The sequence below is a fragment of the Tyto alba genome, unplaced genomic scaffold, assembly GCF_018691265.1.
Source record: "Tyto alba isolate M040663 unplaced genomic scaffold, T.alba_DEE_v4.0 Super-Scaffold_18, whole genome shotgun sequence".
Taxonomy (NCBI): Eukaryota; Metazoa; Chordata; class Aves; order Strigiformes; family Tytonidae; genus Tyto; species Tyto alba.
In genome coordinates, this window is record NW_024881280.1 from 11629723 (window position 1) to 11654635 (window position 24913).

A 24913-nucleotide genomic window follows, 5' to 3' on the forward strand; every position below is an offset into this window, starting at 1 on the left:
GAAGGCAAGTCCTTAACTACCGCTCCGCAACCTGCTTCAGGGGTTGCCTCACCCTCCGAGATTGCTTTAAACCATTCACATTTCCAGAATGGAATGGCTCCAGCTGATAGTTTTATCATGTAAGGTCAAGTGACGGAGTTCCAGACCACTGCCTTGCAAAACCCACAGATCTACAGACATATCTGAAAAGCCCACGCAGGAACCTCCCTCCTTAGGGACTGCCTTGTGACAGTCAACTTCATCATTCCAAGGATCCCACTCTGATCCTCATCCTTGCCCTAAATCCTGGCAGTAGCTATACGATGCTGCAGTGGTACTGATTCTCTTCTACAAACCCCTAAAAGCAGACACACAACAGGCCACGCTTTGGCAAGAAACTAACACCTTTCTGGATTTTACACAGCATTTGCTCCTTCAATTTATTCATTTATTTGTGCCCTATATCTGCTTTAAAAATCTTAAATCCAGTCCCAACCAAATTTGGTAATGTTCTTAGTCACAGATGTCTAACTGTGGCCATTCTTTTTAAAGTTGCATCTTTAAAAGAAAAAAAGGAAATTCAGTGTTTTATATGAAAAGTTTGCACAATCACAGCAAACAATGTGCAACTCACTGGATTTTTTTTGACAGTCTTTTAATAAAACCTGCAAACCCTGAAAATATGGCCTAAAGTATCCTATAGGGGGAAAAAAGGACTGTTCTGCAAGTTTTTGCTCAGATAACAAGACAGAATTAATTTTCAAAGCTCTCCTCATATCCCCTGACTGAGTGCCTCTTAGAGACCACTGATAAAATTTAATTTCCAACTATTCTTTGTAACTCAAAATTATGTCAGAGGCCAATAAAACCCTTCCAGATAAATTCAGAAGCCCGTGAAGACAATTTTTCTTCACAGCAAGAACACAATCCGCTCTCAGTTACAATGACCACCACAACTAGCATTTGAGAGAAAACTTGGGTAGCTGTGGCTTAGCACAGGCTTTCCTTTCATCGAACACTGCAGGAAGAAGGCCAGCTGTCTTCCAGGAAGCCTGTGCCAGTAGTGAAGGCCCGAGAGCTGCAAACAGGTAAGCAGTAGGATCACGGGGCAGTCACAAGGGAAGCTGAGCTGTGACTCAGTGCCTGGAAACAGCAAGATGGGAGGAAAAAAAGAAAAATCAAACCACAGAACAGGGGCAAGAAAGATTTCACCAGCAGTTTTCCCCATAACACAGGAACAAAAAGCAGGCTAGGGTTTTTTTTTTTTTTTTTTTACACCTTAACAAGCGTATTTAAAGTTGACTTTTAATCCAAATCACACAGACACACAAATATACAGGAAAAGCTACTTTGCCACAAGGTCTCCAAAAAGACTGGAGGGACTGAGTGCTTGCATTTCGGGTTTGGGGCTGACAAGATTGTTTTCACTCCATCCCGTGCTCTCAATTTTCTTTAGCCCCATCATGTCCCCCAGCCTTTTAACAGTGGCCTGGAGCAATCTTGAGCCAGTCCTCTCCTTATGGCCCTCCAAGGAGGTCTCTGCCTTGTAAGCTTCAGAGATTTCCCTGGGGGTGGGGGAAGAGCTAGCTTCAGGGTGATGCCAACTCCTAAACACTCTGTGGGAGACAGAAGTTGTCAAATGCCTCTCAAGCAGAGCTCGCAAATCATTTCTGTATTTATACCTCTAAACCTCATCATACCCATGTCCAAATCAACCTGCTAGACTGGCTCCCAACATGCAGTTTCACACTTCACATTTCCAGGAGGTGCTCAGACATCCTAAAAAAAAAACCAGCAAACACTTACACAAAAATAAAATGTACTGTCTGCACTGCTTGCATCCCATTTTTAAGACTGTCATTTCTCTTTGTTGGAGCCGTCACAAAACCCCATGCAATAAATGACAAGCCAACTCCGAAGCACTGCACCTAGTAAAAATTTAATATAATAAAACAAATTGAAAACAGCAACATTATTTTAACCATTCACAATTAAAGTGGAAAAATTATAAGGCAGCCATTCATGGAATGATTTTGTGTACAAATGGTCTGGAAAAAGAGACATTAAAATTACAGTTCCATACATGGAGTCAGGTAAACAGCAATGACCACGCAATGTTTTTCCCTGGAAAACCAAGGCTGCTAAGAGATGTAATAAAAGGACGGTAAGAAAAAAAAAAAAAGTTTATTTTTAAAATAAGTTTGAGGTGAACAGAAGTCTGAAATTAATCAAAGAATCTGAAATTCATCATAAACTTCCCCACCATACTGCAACCACTCCTCCTCCCTCCACCCCCAAAAGAATACAAATACACTTCCCTCCTCTTCTTCCCAAGTCCCAGCACAGAACAGGAAGAGAGCAGCAGCAATATTTATTCCACAGCATCTCTCTCATTCTGCATACAGCTGATACCACATGGACTCATCTGCTATTGTCAAAAGCTCCTTGAAGGTTCTGAACTAGGTCCTGAATAAACACCGTAGTTTTCCCGGGTCTCTTGTATAAGATTAGCCTTTTACACAATCCACCTGGAAATGGTTCACAGCCGGTTTGTGTGTTAAACACCCAGCCATCTGACGTGCCACAACTATCAAAAATTCCCATCTTGGTGTGACAGCTCTGCCATCCTCCCTTAAGTGTCAGTGCAGTTTCTGCATCTGTCATCAGGTGCTGAAAAAGAAGTATTTTCCTTCTTTATATAAGGAACATTAGAGGAATTAGAGCAGTAGGGAAAGTACCTGAACACACTGGGATCAACAGAAACAGCTTCAGTCCAATCCCTACTGCCAATTAAGAAATCATTAACTGAAAAAAACAGCTGATGAGAAGATTATAGATTTCCTAGAGGGATTTACAGGAGGAAAGGGGGACATGCCTGGCACTTGGTAAAAGTGTTACCTGCTAGACCTGCTGCCACCTACCCCACAGTAGAGAACAGGCAGAGACGGCTAGTACAGGGAGAGCAAGAGGAATTTGTTTGCACCAGGGTCCCCTGAGGAGTAGAAAATGATACCAGATGGCCCTGACCACATGCAGTGCTTGGATTTACTGACAGATGGGGAGATAGATTAAAAAAAAAAAAAAAAAAAAAAAAAGGGCTGTGATAAAATGGACCATTTTATTTAACTCATTAAAATACTCTGCCCCGAGAAAATAATCCTCCCCACAGAACTGGCAATTTGGAAAGGTTTGATCATTTAAAATTTTACATTCTTCTTATCACATAACCAAAAGCTTCCTTAGTCACTGCAGTTTCAGCTACAGAATTTAAAATAGTTCAACACAGAGATAACAGAGACATCCAAAAGAAAATGCTGTTGCTAGTTCTAAATGGGTAGGAAAAAACCCCTAAAAATCACAGAAGTCTTCTATCACTTAAGCAAGTGCCAAAAGGAAAAGTATGTGTTATCAGAATTTTGGTGCCAATTTTATGTTGCAAATGTTTCCATTTAAAATCCCTCACCTGCTGCTATAACTTGGCCTCTACAATTCATGAATCATTGAACGGAGTATTAGCATTTTTGGTGGCTGCCCCAGAAACTGGAAACATGGTATGAGGGGCAGGAGAAAACAAAGACGGCAAGACCTCTCAGCGGTGGCACCTCTTACGATTAACACGCCAGGAGTTATGTCAGCAGTGAAAAGGCTGGCTGCCACATCCTCATCAATACACACTGATCCACTTACAAAGGTACCATCCACCTGCTGCAACACCAGAACAAAAGGCTTGAAATGGGACCTTACCTACCCACCTCCCTAAACCGCTGCTGCTGTTCCACTCAGAATGAGGCTGAAGTGGAAGGCAGTCAGGGTGCCGGCTTAACTAGTGGGGTGGGGTGTGTGCGCAAGTGATGGTGATAGGTTAAAGAAAGAAAAACCCTTACTGTTTTACAAAACATAAGCATGTGGTGCTGCACTAAGCTATCGCCTGTTTCTGCTGCAGATCTTGCAAACTCTCTGGCTTTTGGAAACAGTTGTGTGGGAAGATCAAGCAAGACAAAATAGTAAGATTATCAAGGAAGAACACTGGGAGCTGTGGTCTAAAGATCCCTGTGTATCATTTGCATCTGTCAGTAGCCTGTAACACTGAACTTTTTAAACAGGTAACTTACTAGTTGCATATGTCTGTTGTAAAAAAAAAAGTTTACGAACGTGCAGGAGAAGATCTCATCCATATCACTAATTTTGCAGTGGCTTTTCAGAACAGAATTTATTTTTGAAGGTCTAATGTCAAAAATGCTTGTTTAGGCCCGATACACTAATTCTATCTGGAAAGACTGTTGTATGGGAAAATATGATTTCTAATAATTTTGCATCAGTTTTATATAGTAAAACACACAATGAACAAGCACTCCTGGGGTTCAATACTAGTTTCAATCCTGGGATACACCTGTACTGTTACCAAGCCAACAGGCAAAGCAATCACTAGTCCAAGAGCCAGGACATACTCATCATTACATAGTAGACAAACAGGACAATGACAAAAATGTAAAGAAGAGGCACAATGGCCTGTGTAGTATAAGTAATAAATGTCATGAAACACAGACACATTCATTCAAATGGAAACAAAAAGCACTTCAGTTAAGAAGGTATTTCAAGCCTTGAAAATCTGTTTCAAAAAAAAAAAAATCAAAAGAAAAATATATTTGGCAATGTTATCTTTAAAAAGTGCAGACAGAGTATAGCTTAAAAAGGGTACGGCATCAAAACGTTTTCCCCTAAAGAAAGAATTTTATGTTGAGTCTGTGCACATCAAGCATTCCTGACCTTTAAATGCACTACAGTTCTTAGAGTATCATATATTTTGCATAAGAGAAATGGCGCCTGACAAGAGAAGGTTGTGCCTTGGAAAGGGAGGGATCTTTTATCACTCTTCTGTAGTGAGAGACATCAGTAGTTGGCAGTAAGTCCTCCAGTAGATTCACCAAAACCAATGCTTATCCGTAAGAGGCGAATGCACAATTCCCAAAAGAAAAGCAAAATGCCTAACAGGTCCACTGGGAACACACCAGTTTGGATTTTTGTTTGTTGGGTTTTTTTGTTTATAACTGCTTTAGAAACACTTTGTACTCTATCTGCAGCATAAATATTAAACTAAACATTTTGTTTAGTTAACCTCTTATTTAATTAAAACAGCACCACACACCCTCACTGATTTCAGCAGCTCAGTGAGCTAGTGAAGTTCTCTGGTCCTTCAACAGCTGTCTCCATCAGATTCCTACTCCTCAGAGCCCAGAACAGCTCGATTTCAAAGGACACTATGGGTGTATCTCTCAACAGCAGCAGTAGTCTAATCACAGTACCCAATACCTGCTAACATTTTTGGTGCCTATGCTTTACTGACTTGGCAGAAGACCACCCCCCAAGAAACACTGCCTTTTTAAAATTTCTGAACAATTGCATGAACAATCAAAACACTGTTCCCCTTGCTTCAATCCTTTGTCTTAAATAATGGACTAAACTGCAAAATTCATTTATGCTTTCTTGACCAGCTGATCTCATACTCTAATCCTACAGTGTCTACATCATTTCCTTCCTATCAGTGACACTTCTGTGACAACAGCAGTGTTATCCAGAGTTCAGAATGCAGCCCATTTTTGCAATACAATTAGTGACAAACATCACAAGGACCAGTTGCGTTGTCAGGACAACAGAGAACTGATGAGGGAGATCCCTCCTTCATTAGTAAGACTTCAACCGCTCAGAAGGCAGCCATCCTTTGTTTTCACTCTCAGCTGTGAAAGCTGAATCGCTGGATACTTTGGTGACTGCAATTTCGCGAGGAGTCGCTGTGTTCTTTCCCGCTCACCTTAAACTCCAAATGCCATCTTCCCTGAGAATAGGGCCAGAAGTAACAATTAAAATAGCAAATGTCTCCAGAAAATAAAGTTACATAGAATTTCGTCCGGCTGCCAAAGTACATTTTGCTACACTAAAAACTTTGCCAGTATTCCTCATTTTGCAATCAAGGTTCCCTCTGAACTCCATAAAGTGGATGGGATGGATGATGGTAAGAGACAATGATAAAGGGAGCAGCCAACATTGACTGCTCGTGTCAGATTGAGGAGAACGGTGAAATTCGAGCGTTTAGTGATGGTGTCCAATGGACAAAACTAGAGGAATAAGGCATCCTAATACTAGGGCTGCCACCTCCAGACGACTGAGTCCTTTTCCTCCAGTTGATTCAGGTTTGTGGCTATGAGCAATTCCTCCTACTTCTGGGAGGACGTGAACTGTGGCAACATAAAGAAAAGTCCCAGCAGAAAACAGCATAGCAACTCCGGTGGCATTGACTTCTGAAAGGGCTTCTTTGCTGCTCTGAAATGGCAATAAGGAAAGGGTTAAAAAAAAAAATGAGGATAAGCAGAAGCTCTTTAATCAGTAATTTAAAAATTCTGTAAGTGTCCAAACACAGGAGGATTTCTATCAACTCTCGTTCTCTCAAACAGACAATGGTTTAATGTGATGTTTTGTGTCTTGCATCTTACATGTTGCAACTGGCATTCTAAAGGTGATGAGGGGGGGCAGAAAGGCACCTCTGATCCTAGTTAACTCACTTCAGACTTATAGGAACCTTTACAGAAGAAAAAAGTCACTGATTCTGCAGAAGCACATCTCAGCAACATATAAAATGTCAGAATGACAAAATGTGCTTTGGAAAAAAAAAAAAAGTTCAGATTGCAAAGTAACAAACTTTAGGAAGGACATTCAAGACTGAGGTTTTTGTTTGTTTGTTTGTTTTTCCTAAACAAAGAGTTCAAATAAGATGTTAGGGTTTAAATATCTAGTCCCCTGTTGGTCAGAGCAACATTTGCTAGATTTAAGTCCCAAATCATCATTCATTCAATATTTCATTTGTATGTACAAGTAAGGACCCAAAACTTTCCCAGAATTTCCATGCAAGCTCCCTAAAGAAATGCATCTTCTGGTTCAAAACTGATTTCCTCTTCACATTCATACTAGGATTACGATCGTGTTACACATCATTAAATGTAATCAAATGCAACACATCACACATCAGTTTCAAAATGCTTCTTGAACAATTTCCAACTCAAGTGTGATGTCGGTTCTCTGGCATAATCTCAGGTTATTTGTCCAGAGTGGAGCTAGATCTGCTCTGGAACAATGTAATCACTGTAACAACGCTCTGTTCCTTCTGAACTGCAAAATGCAAAACCAACTCTTAGTGAGCCTACATCAAAAGAATGCTCAAACAGCATTCCCATTTCTATCTACAAACCCAACCCCTTCTACTGTCTCTTGTACTGCAATATCAAATATAACCCCTTTCCAGCAAGTAAAGCGATCAGTCCAGATCATTTACTTAATCTTTCCTCTCATGCCTTGAGTTCCATGAGATCACGTTAGATTCTTTACAACACAACACCATAGTGTGTCACTAGCATGGCCCACAGCAGTTAGAAATACAGGAGTGTCACTGGAAATGCTATGAGAAGCAGAAACATTTAATTTGAACAGAGATGATAAACTCGTGCAGTGGCCCATTTCACAGGCCATTTGTTGTATAGAGCCAAGACAAGACTATGCTTTAAGGAGTACGGGAGACAAAAAGGCTGTTTTAGCTGAGGATTCAACTTCTGCCACAGCGTGAAAAAGACTTTGAACATACAGGACCAATTGTGGGATGGCAGGGGAAACTAGCAAACGTTATTTTCTACCTGCATATTGAAACCATAATGCATGCAGCAACACTGAAAATTACTCAGTTATATAGTCATCAGATAAAACCTGGTATATGAGTAAATTGTTCTCAGCAGGGAGCAGCAGAAAGGAGAAGACAGAAATCAGCCTTCTAAAAAAAGCCATGCAGAACTCTATAGAGGAGTTCTATCACTGGTTCTGATGGAAAGCATAGGTTATTTTTTGTTTCACACATTCGTATAGCTTTCTTTTTATCTCCATTCTGCTACATTTTTCAAGCTGTTTGGAGTTACGTTCTACAAAACTTGTATGATATTCATTTTCCCAAACTCCACCAATGAGCTACGTTTTGGAGAGAAAAACATCACAGACCTACCTTGCTTAGCCCCAAGTATGTCACCATTGACATAACAGGTGCTGCTAACGCAAAGACCAGCAAGTGTTTTCTAATTCGATTCCGTTCCAGCCCAGCGTGCATCAGGAAGGAAACCAGGCCAAAGGCAGCTGGTGCCTGTGAAAAACAATATTCATTAGTAATACAATACCTTTTAAAATCCCCTGAAATCTGAGATAAAGTTGAAATATGACTTACTACATTGAAATTCACTGAACTGGAAGAAATTTAGGGAGAGCATTAGTATGTTGCAGTTAACCCAAATCAGTACAATTCTGGTGATTGCCCTACCTTAATAACAGTACCTAATGGAAGCTCGTGTTCTGGCTATCAGAGTACACATATTTGTGTAGTCATTATAAATACCAAAATGTTCATTATGGGTTGAGTCATTGCTATAATGCCTAAGTCTCCACTAACTCATGTACTTTCTTTTTTTTTTGTCCTGATACTACTACACATCCCTAGATGGACAGTTTCTTAATCTATAGCAGAAAAATTCTACAATTAACATGGAAGGGGAAAAAATTCCCTAAGATAGAGAGCTGTCAGCCTCCATGTGAAAAGACCAAACAGCTCTTGATTAGTTCATCATTCAGTTTCATTTCTGTTCCCACTGGGAAGCAAACAAATACTTCCTTCTCCCTCTGCTGGCATCCAATTTCTTATCCACAAGGCATAGCTGTCCTATTACTCACGGAATTTGCTATATTTTTTTGCTTGCATAGACAATAGCAGTCCATCCTGACATTTTTGAGATAAGATAAACTAAAATATATTGAGCATTTTTTATAGACAGAATATTTTTTTTTAAAAAAACATAGACAAAGGAAACCATGAGTGAATGAAAAAAGTTGAGAAAGACAAAAGCGTCAATCAGGAAGACCAGAAGACCAGAAAAATAAAAAAGACAAGTGAAGGAATACATTTCTCTTTCAATACCAAATATTTTTTGATAATCTTTCATACGAGAAATTTTCCTCTTCTAAAATTGTACCATTTCAGAACTCAGGTAATTTGAACATTACAAATAATAAAAGCAAATTTTGCTTAGCAATAGCCATAAACTAAGCTTCACAGCAAGATGTGACATAGACTTTGCCACCTTTGGAGAGGGTTGTGTAAACCACAATTTCCTGTATGAACAGTGAAGAAAAGATCTGGATTTCCTAACATTTTGAACATGCAATTATGCAAACAAGATTTTGGATGAATGTATGACTAACTACTGTACTATATGGTAGCATGTGCTACCATAAGTCAAATATGCATCTGCACATGTATGTTTAGAACCTATATAGCTAATAGATATGTTTGCACAAACATTAAAGAGATCTTCCTATCTTCAAGAGCCATTGTTTGCTTGTTACCATCAGAAAAGCGTTTACATTTTCTTCTTGCAAAAATAACATATGACTGCTGTTGAAGCTAGTACAATAACAGAGGTAACCAGAAGTTGTATTCTGGTATTAAGTGGCTTCAAAACATCCTTCCCATTTTCTTAACACCACAGAACGAAAAAACTGTTGTAATCAGCATAAAACTGGTTTTCCTCCTTGAATACACTAGCATATACTTTCATGTTTCACCCTCTAGAACTTCTCTGAATACATCTCTTAGAGCAGTAAATCCTGAGGTTTTTTGTTTGTTTTTTAAAAAACCCAAACACACACAACACCACACTAGCTTCAGAAAAAGTCAGTGTGAAGCTACCAGATTTCTTCATAAGCTATTCTTCTCTCCCTACTTTTGAGAGACTTTTCCCAACCATTGCAACCAAGGTAGGCAGCAGGCAGTCAGAATTCTCTCACGTTCGTACTCCATTCAGACTGAACATCCATCATCTGCTATGCTGTCACCCACCATACCAGTGCTTTTAGGTCCTTGAAGCTGCACTACCACCCTGCTCATTTCAATGGCATTACACATTTCCATATTATATCACTAAAGAAACTTAAGATCTTTAGCAATTTCTGTATGCTTTAACAGTCTTTTAAAGAACAAGTAAGATTTTTTTGGATGATGACTTACCTTGTGCAACATAATCGCAACAAACACTATCAACTGGACACTAGTCTGAGAAGTAGAAGCTGCTGCACCCAATGCAACACCGTCAGCTGAAACAGGAGTGCAAATTCAGAGATTATTCCTCCACACCAGTTTCATCCTTCCCACCCCCTCTATGGCTGACAGTACAAAACGTTGATTTTAGAAGCCCTGTTACTCAAAATGCCATTAACAATACCAACCCAACACAGGATTCACTTCCCTTTGTTAAGCCACAACAATTTCAGGACATCAGACAACCTTCAACAGGAGCTGTCTCGTATTTCCCAAGACCATAAAAAACATACTGAGTATCTATTCAGTATTGACACATTCTGACAAATTAAAACCAGGTAACAAGCTTAGTTATTTTAGTGTTCTGGATTAGAAATGGCTTTGTGTTCAAATTAAAAAAAAAAATGCTTTAGATTCTAATCATTAAAAGAATTTTAATTATTAACCTTTAAATGAATTTGCAAATGTGTACCACAATAAGTAGTGCTACAAATATTTACTACTGTAAATACTACTTTTTTCCACCATTTAACTTAAATATATTGTCTAAATTAAATAGAAAATGGATGCTATATCAATCTTTAATATATAGACATTTTGTTTAGTGAAAAAAATATCTTTTTGATCAACACCTTATGACTTAACTAGACAATAACCTTCAGCAGAAGACATTAAAAAAGCATGATATTTATACTACACATATATAGTGAAGAACTACAACATGAACATGGGTTGACCGCAACACATTCACAACTTTCAGTCCTTGAAACTCAGCCCAAATACGTTTCAGTCAAATCTTTGCACTCCACCCTATAAGGTCCTTTTTTCCACAAGGTATTTTTTTAAACGTAGTATTATTTTTAAAAACACAGGTCAACTGACAAACAAATCCAAAAGTGTTTCATACTACTTATTGAATGTTTTAGCATGTATTGACATTTAGCAGCTGAAGCAGCCACCAAAGAAATTGAAGAGGCAGAGAGTGAGCATCATACAACATTTTGGACAGGGAAAATAGACAAGTGAAAATTCTCTACCCAAATAAAACTCCATGGAACATTCTGAGCACTGGAGTATGTTTTCCCAGTAAGTTTTTGGGGAAGATCCTTAGTTCTCCTCACCCTGCCTTTTTTTTCCTTTTTTTTTTTTTTTTTTTGGTATTAAAAAGCCACCTTCAAAAACAAATCCCAAGTGTTTCTATCACATCTAAAGCTGAGCCATACAGCAAAGTAAGTCCTTGTCAAGTGCCAACAATAGGTCCCACATTACCTGCAGCATGGACTACTAGTCCCAGTGTTGTGGTGATTTTGGAGTTGCCTGATCTTGCAGCTTCTGGATCTGAAATGGTCATGAGGAAAGTTAGGATAAAGAGAACAAATACATAAATTATGCTGGAAGAAAAATTGTAATTATCACTGCACATGTTATATTCACAACTACCAACTTTTTTATTTCTGCATTAGATTTACTATAAAGTAGTCTGATACCTTAAAATCACCTGAAGTTCTGCCAACAAACAAGGCACAGGATCACAGACAATTATTTGTAATTTACAGGATCACTGATATAGGCAGAAGCAGATGTTTTTAGCCTCCTGAAACCAACAGTTCTATGCTGTATCCCCAGAATCCAGACCTGCTGGAGAGTCAGGATTATTTTTCCCCACACAGTTCAGTGTTGGCATTTTCATTCAGGTGACCATCTAGAACAGTCTCTGTTGCACTGATTCCCTGGCAATTCCTAGTAAGCAATAAATTCTACCTGTCATGGCAGCAGCTGCAAAGATTTCCCTCCAACCTTATACACCCCAGAGGAGAAATGAAGCCAGTGCTGCTTGCGATCCTGTGTTTTGACCGCAACTGTTTGATAACTACTGAGGACATTTCCAGGTTAGCTCATTGCACAGCACAACAGGGCAATACAAAACTGTTACAAAGAATCACTGCAATGAACAGGGCAGATAAATCCTATACAAGTATAGAAACATCTTATTATTCAACTGTTAAATTCCAAACAGTTGAGACAATAATTAATTATAGTACTGGTCAGAAAGCTGACTGCAAGCACACTTACACAGCTACTTTAAGTCTTCACTGCCACCAAAATGGAAAGTCCAGTCCTCCTGCCTGTTCCTTTCCTCCTGTCTGTCCTCCCTCTTCATGCCCAGGCACTCACATATTTGCCCAGTGAGTCTGATCAGGGAAGTGAGCTGGCTAAAAACTACTGTAGTCTCTTCAGTCAGACTGATCTTCTCAATCAAGGGGAGCTGATTTGAGCAATTAATTGCATAGGCTGAATGTCAAATTGGAGGAGATACTCACAAAGAACATTTCCTTTAGATTTGTTTTGGACTGACCAGAACTAAACATACTCAGAGAGTCACATTTGATTTCATACTTCCACTCTGGCCTACAGAATTTTTCTAGTTTAGACAGACTAAAATCTAGCCGCTTGGGAGATAACAAAACTACCAGACACTGGTTCAAATGAGAAAAAATGTTTTTCTTCAGTAGCTTTAAATTACATTACAAAAATAGTACTACAGTTCCTCTGACTGAGGTACAGACTAGATAAAACTTTACTTAATATCCTATTTTAGTGTATCTCTAACACCGACCATAGTCAATTTTCTCCTGGTATATGCTCTGATCAGACACAGAAAAGGGTCATAACCTGTACAAACCATGGAGTCTTCTGTCAGTTGCTCACTTGCATCCCCTTGTCATCCTCACTGCCACTGTTTCCTTTGGAAAGCTCTGAAAAGCAGCTAGCAATGGCTGTGCCTCCATTTACGCTTCTCCAGGAGCACAAAGGTGACACAGCCCCTGCGCTGGCCTCCCATCTGTCCCACCACACTAAACCCATCCAAACATTTGCGCAGCTGCACTGTGAACTACCAAGGATCCAACCAAAACATATCCCCCCTACTTTGTGTGTGTATGTTTCACTTTTCCTTCAAGATCAATTCCCTAATTTTGGGGGGCCAAATTCCACTATTAGAGGAGATTGTGTGGGAGAAAACAAGCAGCCAGTAGCAATAAAATACCTTTTCAGATGGCAAAACATTTTTGGTGTATTTCAAGCTACAGTCTGAGCGTGAAGCCACAGGCAGGAAACAAAGGCAGTTGTAGGCATTTTTAGAGGCTCGCGATGAAGTTGAGAAATCTTTGAACTAATCAGGCAATGTTTTGGAGTAAGTGAGGCTCTAGAATAGCATGGGTGTCCAGCTGTGCAGTTACAGTAAAGAAGCAGAGCTTACATCTAGTAATTCTTGCAGTCTTACTTTAAATAACTTTTAATTCTTTGCAAATTTTACCCGCATGTATGACCATTAAGTAGGAAAAACAAATGTAGATAAGACTAACCAGAAGTTTTTTGGAAAGCCAAAGAAATCCCCTACAGGTGATACTGTAAAACAGACCATAACTCAAGCATCAAGTCACCCTCCACTCCCAAAGCATATGTGCTCTCACAGTTATTTCATGTTAGTGAAGCAAGCTCTCAAATGATGCTGAATTCCTGGACAGATTTCCGGCACAGACATTTTACACAGAACTTGCTTTATGTTTGTAAGGTACCTACTGAAACTCTAGACATGACTGGTCAAATTAAATCCCAGTAGCATTCAAAAAAATTGCAACTTGCTAATTAAGACTATTTAGCAAGTCTAATGAAAGTGAATTTTTACTTACCATCTGTAGAGTGCACATGAGAGCTGCCTATCTGATCCACCAACAGCATGAAGACAAAGCCGAGGACAAGGGATACACCAATGTAGGCATGCAACCTGGAATGGTCATGGCCATACTCGTGTACAACCGGGACCTCCACTACCTTCTCAGACTCAATCACATGCTGCATCTCACTCGCCGGGTGATGCTTCCCTGTGACAGGCAAGCAAAAAGATTAGGAGACAGGGGACTAAACATGACATGGTCACTTTTCTCCTCCTTTGCCAAAAGCATTCTTTATACTGTCTGGGACAATACACAAAAGCCCTCTTTTAACATGACTTAGACCTGTCTTAGACCATTTTCTTAGGGAAGCACATATATGTCTGGTTGGACTCTACTCATACATCTTCAGTATGGAAAAGCAAAGAAAGCATTAATACTTGATAAGCTACTTTGTTTAAATACTGCATTTTAAATACAAATAGATTGATAAAAATTGCTGATTAATCCCTTTTTTAACTGAAGTTGCCAGTTCTGTCTGTATTCAGTGATGCTGCCAAACAGTTAAGTCATAATCTTAATTTAAGTGAGAAAATACAGGCTACGGAGATAAAATAGGTTCCATCTACCAAGAGATCTAAAGCAATCTTTAAGATTATTAACTTTATATATCAAAGAATCAGTCTCTAGTTAAACAAATTAGCATTGATAAAGTCCAATGATACACACTAGAACAACAGTTAAATCAGCACACTGTCCTACAAACGTCAGTACCATTCTAGAAACCCAAAGTCCTGTGGTTGAATATTGTGTGGTTGTTTCCTTTTCCTACATAGGCTTTAATTCCATACCCTGCCCAAGACATTTATCTTGACTCACTAAGCTACCCCAAATTAAGAGAGCTTCAAATTAAGCTAAAATCTAAGAAGGGGAAAGAAGATGGCCGGACAGGTTTTTAATTAAGTTTCCATGTTGTAAAATGCTGTACTGGGTGCACAGTTCATAATTTAAAAACACTCTCAACTCTTTACCTACAATGACCTCCAGAAAGCCAAGATGAAAAATAAGGAGGTGGCTGGTGACATGGTTTTGCTAAGGGAAAACCACGCCTGATAAATTTGGTGGCCTTCAACAGGGTTACAGCACTGGTGGATAAGGGAAGAGCAACTGACATCATCTATTTGGACTTGTATAAAGCTTTTCACACTGTCCTGCATGGCATCCTTGTCTCTAAATTGAAGAAAGATGGATTTGACAGATGGATGACTCAGTGGATAAGGAATTGTCTCTGCTGTTGCACTCAAAGAGTTGTGGTCAGTGGTTCAATGTCCAAGTGAAGACCAGTGACGAGTGGCATTCCTCAGGGGTCAGCGCTGGGGCTGGCGCTGTTTAACATCTTTGTTGATGACACAGACAGTGGGATCGAGTGAACCCTCAGCGAGTTTACCAATGACACCAAGCTGTGCACAGCAGTCAACATGCTGGAGGGCAGGGATGCCATCCAGAGGGACCTGGGCAGGTTGGAGAGGTGGGACCATGCAAACCTCATGAAGTTCAATGAGGCTAAGGGTGAGGTCCTGCCCATGGGTTGGGGCAAACCCAAGCACAAATCCAGGCTGGGCGATGAGTGAATTGAGAACGGCCCTGTGGAGAAGGACTTGGAGGTAGCAGTGGATGGAAAACTGACTGTGAGCCAGCAACGTGCACTCACAGTCCAGAAAGCCAACCGTGCCCTGGGCTGCAGCAAGTGTGGCCAGCAGGTTGGGGGACATGATTCTCCCCTCTTACTCTACTCTCATGAGACCCTCCTGCAGTGCTGTGTCCAGCTCTGGGGCCCCCAGCATAAGAAGGACATGAACCTGCTCAAGCAGGGCCAGAGGAGGACATGAAGATGATCAGGGAGCTGCAGCACCTCCCTTATGAGGTCAGGCTGAGAGTTGAGGTTGTTCAGCCTGGAGAAGAGAAGGCTCCAGGGAGACCTTCTAGGAGCCTGACAGTACTTAAAGCAGGTGACAGGAAAGATGAGGAGGGACTTTATCAGGGGGTGTAGTGATAGGATGGGAGGTAACAGTTTTAAACTGAAAGAGGGTAGGTTTAGATTAGATATAAGAAAGGAATTCCTCACTGTGCGGGTGGTGAGGCGCTGGCCCAGGGTGCCCAGAGCAGCTGTGGCTGCCCCCTCCCTGGAAGGGTTCAAGGCCAGGTTGGACGGGGCTGGGAGCACCCTGGGCTGGGGGAAGGGGGCCCTGCCCGGGGCAGGGGGGTTGGAGCTAGGTGATGTTTAAGGTCCCTTCCAACCCAAACCAGTCTGTGATTCTATGAATGTTACTGATCTTACTTTCATTTTTACCACATCTAACCCTAAGAGGACTAGCAACTTTGTTTCAACCTTGTATTTTTAAAGTTCATTCTAGATTTTTTTTTTTTTTTTAAAGTGAGTGATGGTGCAACTTTCATCCACCTAGCTTTATGGGGAAAAAAAAAAAAAAAAGAATGGCAACAAACAAAATGGAGCACAGCATACATTAGGGCCTTCACAACATCTGTGACTTAAGTGACAAAAGTATAACTTCTGTCATTTTGAGGAGGTCTTTTGGTTGATGACTACTCTTCTGAAGTTTTAGACACAAACAGCAAAAACTTGACTTACTCTAGCAAGTCATCTTCTTGGATAAGACGCAATTGTACATCCATCCCACTGTACAAAACGTAGGCACAAAGCACATCGGAACAGGCTTGGTAGCCCTTGACAAGTTTCACAAACATATCTTTGCTGAACAAGATTGATCAAGAAAATAACTTTAGACCACTCAAGACTCTCGCAATCTATATTAAAGTTAACTTTGACTCAGATCATTTCAAGCCATACATAGTGGGTAACTCAGGGCAATCCGACAGCAGTTATGAAGATCCACCAGTTAAAATAAAGGACTGAAGTCACCAAAGGAATTTTATTTGCTGGTAACAGTCAAACAGTTTCACTACACACATACATAGGTTTATGATCAAATAATAACCTGAATCATGATATGCAATTTGCTCTCAGCCTACAAGGTCAAAAATTAGAAGTTATTTATTTTGTGGCCTGTGGGAAAATACAACAGTAAAAGACTTTTGTACAAGCAATAAACACCTGTTTTGGTAACAAGCAACCAGTCTCACAGTTAAATTACATTTGGAACTGGGAAAACAAAGACCTCTTTTTTTTTTTTTTCCCCCATTACATAAATTTACCTCAATGTTCCCTTAGGCACCCTTCTAAGTTTAATTACATAAATGGATGAATTTGCAAAAAAGAAAAAAAAAAAAACACTGAAAGCTTTTAAGTTCTCAGAATCTTAAGTTTAACTTTGAATATCCTACTTTTGTAAGAGAAACATTAGAAATATTTTTTGCAGTTAAATCTATAATACCCATGAATTTTGCCTCTTTGCAATACAAAAAAGTCTTTACAGACAGACTGGCTTTAGACACAATACAGTATGGAGTCTGAATTCATTCACAGAACAAGTTATTTTTTCCTAGGTGAACACTTCTGATATCACTACTACAGTAATCAGAAATGCTTCTTTTTACCACATACTAAACTTTAAGTTATAGAGCATATAGCTCTAAATAACAGGCTATAGATTTTACACTTAAGCAGTAAGCCCCATTTAGTTGAAAAAAAAATAAAATGCAAACGTTCACAGCAATTGTATTTACTGATAGCCATATCATTACAAGAAAAATTTAGTCTACTTAGAATTAAAATTGAATGGAGAACAAATCCACAACTACAGCTCATTAGAGACATCCTACACTAGAGTGCACAAATTACAGTAGAGTATAAAAGCATAACCAGAGGTTCTTTCGCTTCTTGATAAAAGATGATTTTATATATTATCTTCTATTTACTTTATTTCTAAACAGAGCAACATAGATTTAGTGGAAACTAAAACAGGATAAATTAAAGCATATTACTAAAAATAAATTTAAAACAGTGTAGGAACAAGAAAAAAACAGTAGTACAAGAAAAGCAGAGTATTATAGTTATCTCTCAGTCCCAGATTAGTAACAATGGTACATCAGATGCTTGCAAAGTTCTTTACAGCCTCAACTTTACAGTCCTTTCTCCTGTGACCACTAAGTTGTTTACGTTCAGACAAATTTTGGATTCTGAACATACTGGAAAAATCTCACACATCCAACGGTAATGTCATAGCACGAGACTCCAAGCTAAAGCAAGATTTAAAGTGAACTCCAGACAGAGGTAATGAGCCCTGACTATTTAAAGTAATGTCTTAACCTCAAATTGAGGTTTACTAAGACTTTTGGGTAGAAGATGTGCTTCACACACACGCCCCTACAGGACATATAATCACTGTTAGCTTTCAACTATTCATCAGAGGCTGTGAGGTTTTGAAGACCAGCAACAGCAGACTAGAGCTGGATGCTCAAACTTGGAACCACGCACGGATATCTCTATGTAACAGACACCACCACCCAAGAAAGAAATGCCTCCTACTCTCTGAATTAGCCTTTTATAGTTTTCAGCCAAGTATATTAAGGTAACTTAATTCCAAGATGTTCTTCAGTTTCAAAGGAGGAAATTTCTATAAGGGCAAGTACATATAGACCTATAAAACACTTCCTGCAATTGCTTTAATAAGAAGCAATCTAAACTACAAAAAGCAACAGCAAATAGTCCACAATTTCATTCTCTGCCAAAGGCATCCTTGTACCTCCTTTGATGTTCCAGTGAAAGTTAAACTTTAACTCTCCCCAGAATAAGGAACACTACACATGACCTGGCATAAAAGTCTGTGGTTCCATGAACAGTACAGTACCTGGACCTGCAGATAACCGGATCACCCAGCAAAAGTCATCGATCCACAGCCTGATCACATCCCTCTGTCAAAGCACCATAAACATGCAATATCATGCCTATGGCAGTTTTGTGATTCTATGCCAGCTTTGTGTCATGTTGCTGTGAAACCTTTCCACCAGCCTCATGTTAGAAGTCCTAGAAACAAGCCCCAGTATATCATAACACCATGAGCTAAGTTATATTGAACAAGGCCATCTGGGTTTGGTTCTTACCCTCCAAAATGTCTTCATAAAGTGCATGTACTCCTTCTGGCACAATGACAGCCAAAGCAGTTCCGCACAGCAGCCCAGCACCCAGAACAGTCACCAACTTTAATCTCTCCTGCAAACAAGTACAAAAGAAGTATCATCCTTAAGAATGAAAACGCTTTCTTTACTCTTCTTCATTAACAGAGGTTGGGGCAGAGGGAGAGGGTGGGGAAGAGCATGACCCATAAAACCTCTTGCTGATTTTTATTGAAGAGCCTCAGTACACACTCCTAACAATTAGCTTTCTGAAAAGTGAACATATTGTGCCCAGTGCAACCAACTGAAGTAGGAAATGAAAGCTAAAAGATGACGCATTTGACTGTTAACATGAAACAAGAAATGAAAAAGAACATACTTGAAAATAGCAACAATTGCTATATTTGGCACTAATGATTATTGGGGTCTAATTCATCCTCTAGGGCCTCAAACTGTAAGGCCTGCAGAGACAAAAGAAGATTGAAAGTGACTGAATTTTGAAGTATGTTTGCCACTCTATGCTTTATCTCAATTTTTACAATGTTTACAAATACAGCCTTCCTAATAGAAATCATACTTAAACATGCTAGGTCCCTAAAATCTCTGCTATGTATGGCACACCACAAGATAAATTGTCTGTTCCCCCCAAAAGCCAATCTGAATAATAAAAGAAAATACAAGAAAAAAACCTAAATTATCAACGCAAAAAACAAAAAGACAAGAGTACCAATAATGTAAATACATCTACAGATACAAATATGCTGGTCAAGTACAAATGTAACTGCTAAATCAGCTATAATTATATAACACAGAAAAAGACTATGAAAAGTTTTAGGACTACAGAAAGAGCAGGAAGATTTAAGAGAGAAAAGCAGCAGGAGCTCTACTTTCACCTACAAGTTTAAAGACAGAAGAAATGGAGTTAAGCTGTTATAAGACTGTTATATATGGTAGATGAACAGTCTCTAAACCAAACAGCCACTCTTGTGCAGAAGCTTGTCCCTAAAACCGCCAATCTTCAATGGCCTTCTATTTAATAGGGTATCACTAAAGAACAGACTTTCTTTAAAAATATAAAACTGTCCACAAAAAAGTAGTTTAGGAGAAAGATATTTAATATTATTATTATTTGAAAGATCTGATACTGTGTTCCCTGTATTAAAAGAAAAAAAAACGTGCCAGGTGAAGTTTTAGAACCGTAGTATCACAGCACTTCCAGAATGCCAGGTAGGTACAAAATATGGCAGAAGGGACTGAATTCCTAAAATAGCTCCAAAACCAGAATTATAAAAATAATTTAAAAGGGTTTACTCAAATGAGAGTCTGAATGAGGGAACTGCACCAAACTGATAATGGTACTAACATAAATTTGATGTCATTCTTTTTATTCTGATTAGAAGATGCATGAATGAAGAACAGTGCTTATCATTTTTATAATTTATAAGCCTTCCAGTAGCATTTTAAAAAGGAGTTAAACAGTGTAAAGGCATTTAAGACAATATAAAATGATATTCCACTCTCCCTGCAATTATAGACCATGGCAATCCCCTCTCCCCTCTGCAAAGACAGGTTTTCAAATAGATTTGTAATAAAAATATTGCAAATTTGCAATTAAACTCTAACAAAAAAACCAAAACAAAACAACAACATAAGCCTAATGATTTTTATGGTATAGTAAAGAAAAATAGTTTGATTCATATTTAAGGAAGAATTTCTACACCAATATTAAAAACCACACACATAAAGAGTTTATAAGTACTTGCCACTATTAGTAAGCGTTATCTTCCTAGCAATATGCTCCTCTTGGGCAAAGAGCTTAGAGGGATATTACCCCTCCTTCACTTCTCCCAAACCAACTAAATCCTGTTTTATCAATATAAGAACAGCTTGCCTACTACTTTTTGCTTCCTTGTGACTACAACATTGGCAGGCTAAAGTCAAAGCCAGGTACTGAAAATACAATTATATAAACATCTAATAGACTCTAGAATATGACAACTTGCAGAGGCTGCTTCCCATCATCTCTGTAAGAGCCTCTATATCACATGTAGCAACCACAGGAGTTTAAATCTTCGTAACAACCGTGTAGCATACATTTTGTGGCAGAATCACGATCACCTTCCATTCACAGTAAGATGTCTGGGTGCTACCAAAATACTAATGTTAACTACTGAGGACCTGGAGACAGAAGTCAGTGTTAGACTAACGGGAAAACACTTTTTGCATATCCTTATGCCATCCTTTCTCCTTCATGCACTATAATGACACAAGTTGCTTAACCTCACCAAAATAGGTTAATACTTGTACAGAATTAATAGGAGGCTCTAGAGAGATGCAAAATTAGCTTTCTGAAAGCAAGCCAAATGTGACCATAAGGAAACAATTACAGCATTACTGGGGGAAATTCAAATAGTAATATGTAAGAGATGAAAACACCTGTAAAGTTTCCACAAACATGCACTGTATACTGGCATGTATAACAATTATACTTGATAAATTCTTATACAATGGCAATCTACATGAAAAGAGAATCTTCAACACCCGCTGTTCATAAACTCATTTTGCAAAAATACAGCATTTTACAAGGAAAAACAAGATTATTTTTATACTGCAGTACTATAATCTCTTTTACGTACATAAACACAGGGGAAAAAAAAGCATCAGAAGCAGCACTGTTTTATTACAACTGCAAACGCAGAGTACTGCTTGCTTTCTCATTTGGGCATCTGTGAATTTTAAAGATCCATGAAAATAATACGTGCTAACAAGTTACTATTTCAAGATAAGTCTCCATCTCCTTTTCAGTACAAAATACTGCAATCTAATAATTGCAGCCTACCCAGACGGGCAAAAGTCATCTAGTTTTATCAAAGAAATCAAACCATTTCAGTTACAAAAACACTTGGGTGTCTCTTGTCAGAAAACAAGAGCAACACAGTAAATAGTGCTAAAAAATGCATGGAAAAAAATCTTAAATTCCTCAAATTAGCAACCTGTTCCACTGCTCAGTATTTGGTTTAAATCTGCATGTCATTGAAACTCTTACTAGGACCTATCAAAAACTCACACTTACTTTCAGCAGCACACAGTCCCAGTCCAGCCAACACCACCTGCCTCCATTATACCAGCAAAACATTCAAACTGCTAGAACTCGATGTTTTTTTTTTTTTGCATTTTGACTATGGTTTAAGAGAGAGCCTCAAGAACTGGTATAGTGTTGTTTCCAGACCAAATTTGGAGCAGAGTACTGTAAATTAGGATTATGCTAAAAGGGTACATCTGCATAGAGAAATAAAGTGAAGCTCTGTTCAGTCTATACCTTTTTACCATCAATGTTTAGTCATACCTGGCTTTGCTGGAATTTTAAACTTTCAAGAATATCCAAATCTAATTAAAAAAATAGAAACTAGCATGAAATCAGAACACAACCAATAGGTTCCACGGGAAAAAAAAAAAAAAATCATCATCTGAAGGAATGTATTAACACTAATGAATAATTTTGTTGTTCTCCAGCATCTGAGGTATATTATGTAAAGCATTCATTTTTGGTTTCTGTTTATCCATTGTAAGTGGCCAGTGGGAAGAGGTGTTTTTGCTCACTAAGGCCAACTGCAAAACTTTTTGCAAACCATAGAATGCACAGTCCAAACAGTCATTTCGGTTTGAAATTGGCCTTGCTGCAGAGCCCTAAGCAATCGTTTCACACAAACCAATTCTAACTTCTTACTAGACACTTCCAGGATTAGTTAGTATTTGCACATAATTTGCAGAGAGATTCTGCTCCTCTTTTTTAAACCAGTACAGCATGTGGATATTTTAAATATTTAATTTAAATCAAGTGTAAGTCTGAGTCAATAATTTCTGAGAGTTTAAGATACCACAATAAACTTGATTGTGCATGTGTGAACTGTTGGCAACATACTGCACACGCAAAAGGCTACTAAGTACATGACTACTGCTTATGCAGAGTGCTGGTTTTGGATCCACAACACATCTGTATTCCTGCAGCTGTTGGGAGCCCCAAAAGGTTTATGAGCCTGCTGATTCAACTACATATAAACAAACCACATAAACACAGATCAAGAACTCTACCTTCAAACAACACTGAATAGAAAGTCAGAGACAACAGGCGACTATCAAGTCTATACATGAGGAAATGCAAAATTAAATTTAAAAAGAGACAATGTCAGCATGCTAGGCAGCGTTCTTAGCAGATTTGCAAGAAAATCCTTTGTATGCTTCAAGGCAAAAGTGAATGTTGAAGAGCAAGACAGTGGAAGAAATAGCACTGAAGACATAAGGGAAGGTCCATCAAAGCATCAGATGAAGCGCTGGCAAAACAGAACTATGATGATATTTATGTAAATATGTTATCATGTTTCAATCTATTTAGTAGAACCGTTCTGTTACCCAAATGAACGGCCTTTCCTTCCATGCTGCTCAGGGTCTGCTGCTCCCGAGCCTCCTAGCAACAGTGGGACCAAAGGACAGGTGCGACCAGCTCTGTGACTTGACAGAAGAACAAGACACAGCTCTCTTCCAGCACTTGGCTTTCCAAAAGCGGCACTGCTCCCAGCAGAAACGGGAAACCTCTCATAAGAGAGCTCTTACTACGTTAGAGGAACTAAACTCTCATTACACCACACCTCTATACAAGTCATCATACAGAAAGAGAAAAACCCCTTGGGCGTCAGAGGACATTAGACTTCCAGAGACTGTAACAATCACCACTGTCTCAACAATCATTTCTTAGAAGCACCCAAATACATTTACTTTTGACCTTCTGTATTGCCTGGAAACTCAGTCAATCTATGAAAGTCTTTCTCTCCTTTAACAATACCCTACGTATCCAAAAGAATGCCTTGAGTTACATGGGACAACAACATAACTTGAAGTTGTGTTGTAATCAAAGAGCTAAAGTTTAATTTTCAGCAGCACAAGCTGTGAATAAAATTGGGAACCAAGACAAAGTTTTCTGAGAATGTTCTCAGAATTGCTTTTAAAAGCCCTAATGGGACAGTCCATTGACACATATCAACAGTTAATCTCTGACTTCAGTAGCTTCTGACACAAGCTTGTAAGACTAACCATGTCCATTTCCTCTTATGTCCTTCTAAGACTTTGCTTAATCTGTAGCTGAGACACTTGGCTCAAATCTAGCTTTTATACACAAGCATAATTTTAAACTGCAATTCTGAATGAAAATCAGTATCGCACTGACAATTTCCTTAAAAATATTTTTATGTCACTACATTACCCCTAGCAGCACTGCTATACTAGCCAGGGGACAGCACGAACTCCTCCTGGTAGATCTCTCCGTCTAGTTTCTCCCTTAGCACCCAACGAGCAGTTTGGCGACGCTGTCTTACCTCGGAAAAATTAACTGCCAAGGGGATAATTCCTGCCACATAACAGGCGACCAGCATGGCCAGAGACAGCAGGCAGATGGAGCGGAAGTCATCCATTTCGTCGCTTTCTGTCCAGTCCCTTCAAGCGAAATTCAAAAGCAACTTTCCCCACCTCGTCCCGCACGCCTTAACCCGTGCAAACACCCAGCTCCCAGGAAAGCCTTTCAGCCATGTCTCCCTCGCCCGGCGACTCCGGCCTGCTCGGCCCCCGTCCCGCTGCAGAGGGGCGGGCAGCAGCGGCCCGGCCCCGGGTCAGAGCAGAGGGGCAGGCCCGGCCCTCCCCTGCGGCAGCGGGACCGGCCCCACCGAGCCCTTCCGCCCACAGCGCGGAGCAGCGGGCGCCGCGGCGGCCTCAGGGCCCGAACCGGCCGCGGGGGGAAGGCGCGAAGGACCCGTGAGGGCCGGTACGCGAGCCACCCACCGCCACCCGCAGCCTCAGCGGCCAAGTGGCACCTCTGTGGACCAGCACTTCCCCTTCCGGGGCGCATCCCACCACATCCCCACCCCCACCCCAAAAAAAAAAAAAAAAAAAAAAAAAAAGCTTCCCGGCTTCAAGATGGCGTGCGGGGAGTGGAGAGGCTCCCTCATCAAAGATGGCCGCCCCCTCCACCAACTGAGCCTGGCGCGGCCGGGCGCTCCCG

The 24913-nt window shown here is 39.7% G+C and overlaps 1 protein-coding gene across 1 annotated transcript; it reads right to left on the minus strand.

The window, feature by feature from the left end:
- Window positions 1-1898: 1898 nt before the first annotated feature.
- Window positions 1899-24741, minus strand: SLC39A9 (solute carrier family 39 member 9). Its single transcript, XM_042790593.1, has 7 exons — window positions 24234-24741; window positions 18853-18961; window positions 13789-13980; window positions 11366-11434; window positions 10067-10152; window positions 8018-8152; window positions 1899-6297 (listed from the first exon to the last, which is right to left on the minus strand). The coding sequence occupies exons 1-7, from the start codon at window positions 24327-24329 to the stop codon at window positions 6067-6069; spliced, it is 918 nt and encodes a 305-aa protein (XP_042646527.1). The 5' UTR covers window positions 24330-24741; the 3' UTR covers window positions 1899-6066.
- Between the last annotated feature and the right edge of the window lie 172 nt (window positions 24742-24913).

Coding starts and splice junctions, on each gene's coding strand:
- SLC39A9 (XM_042790593.1), bottom strand. CDS start 24,329: ATGGATGACTTCCGCTCCATCTGCCTGCTGTCTCTGGCCATGCTGGTC. Junction 13,981..18,852: donor TTATGAAGACATTTTGGAGG/GTAAGAACCAAA, acceptor TGCCTGTCACAG/GGAAGCATCACCCGGCGAGT. Junction 6,298..8,017: donor CATACTTGGGGCTAAGCAAG/GTAGGTCTGTGA, acceptor TTGCCATTTCAG/AGCAGCAAAGAAGCCCTTTC.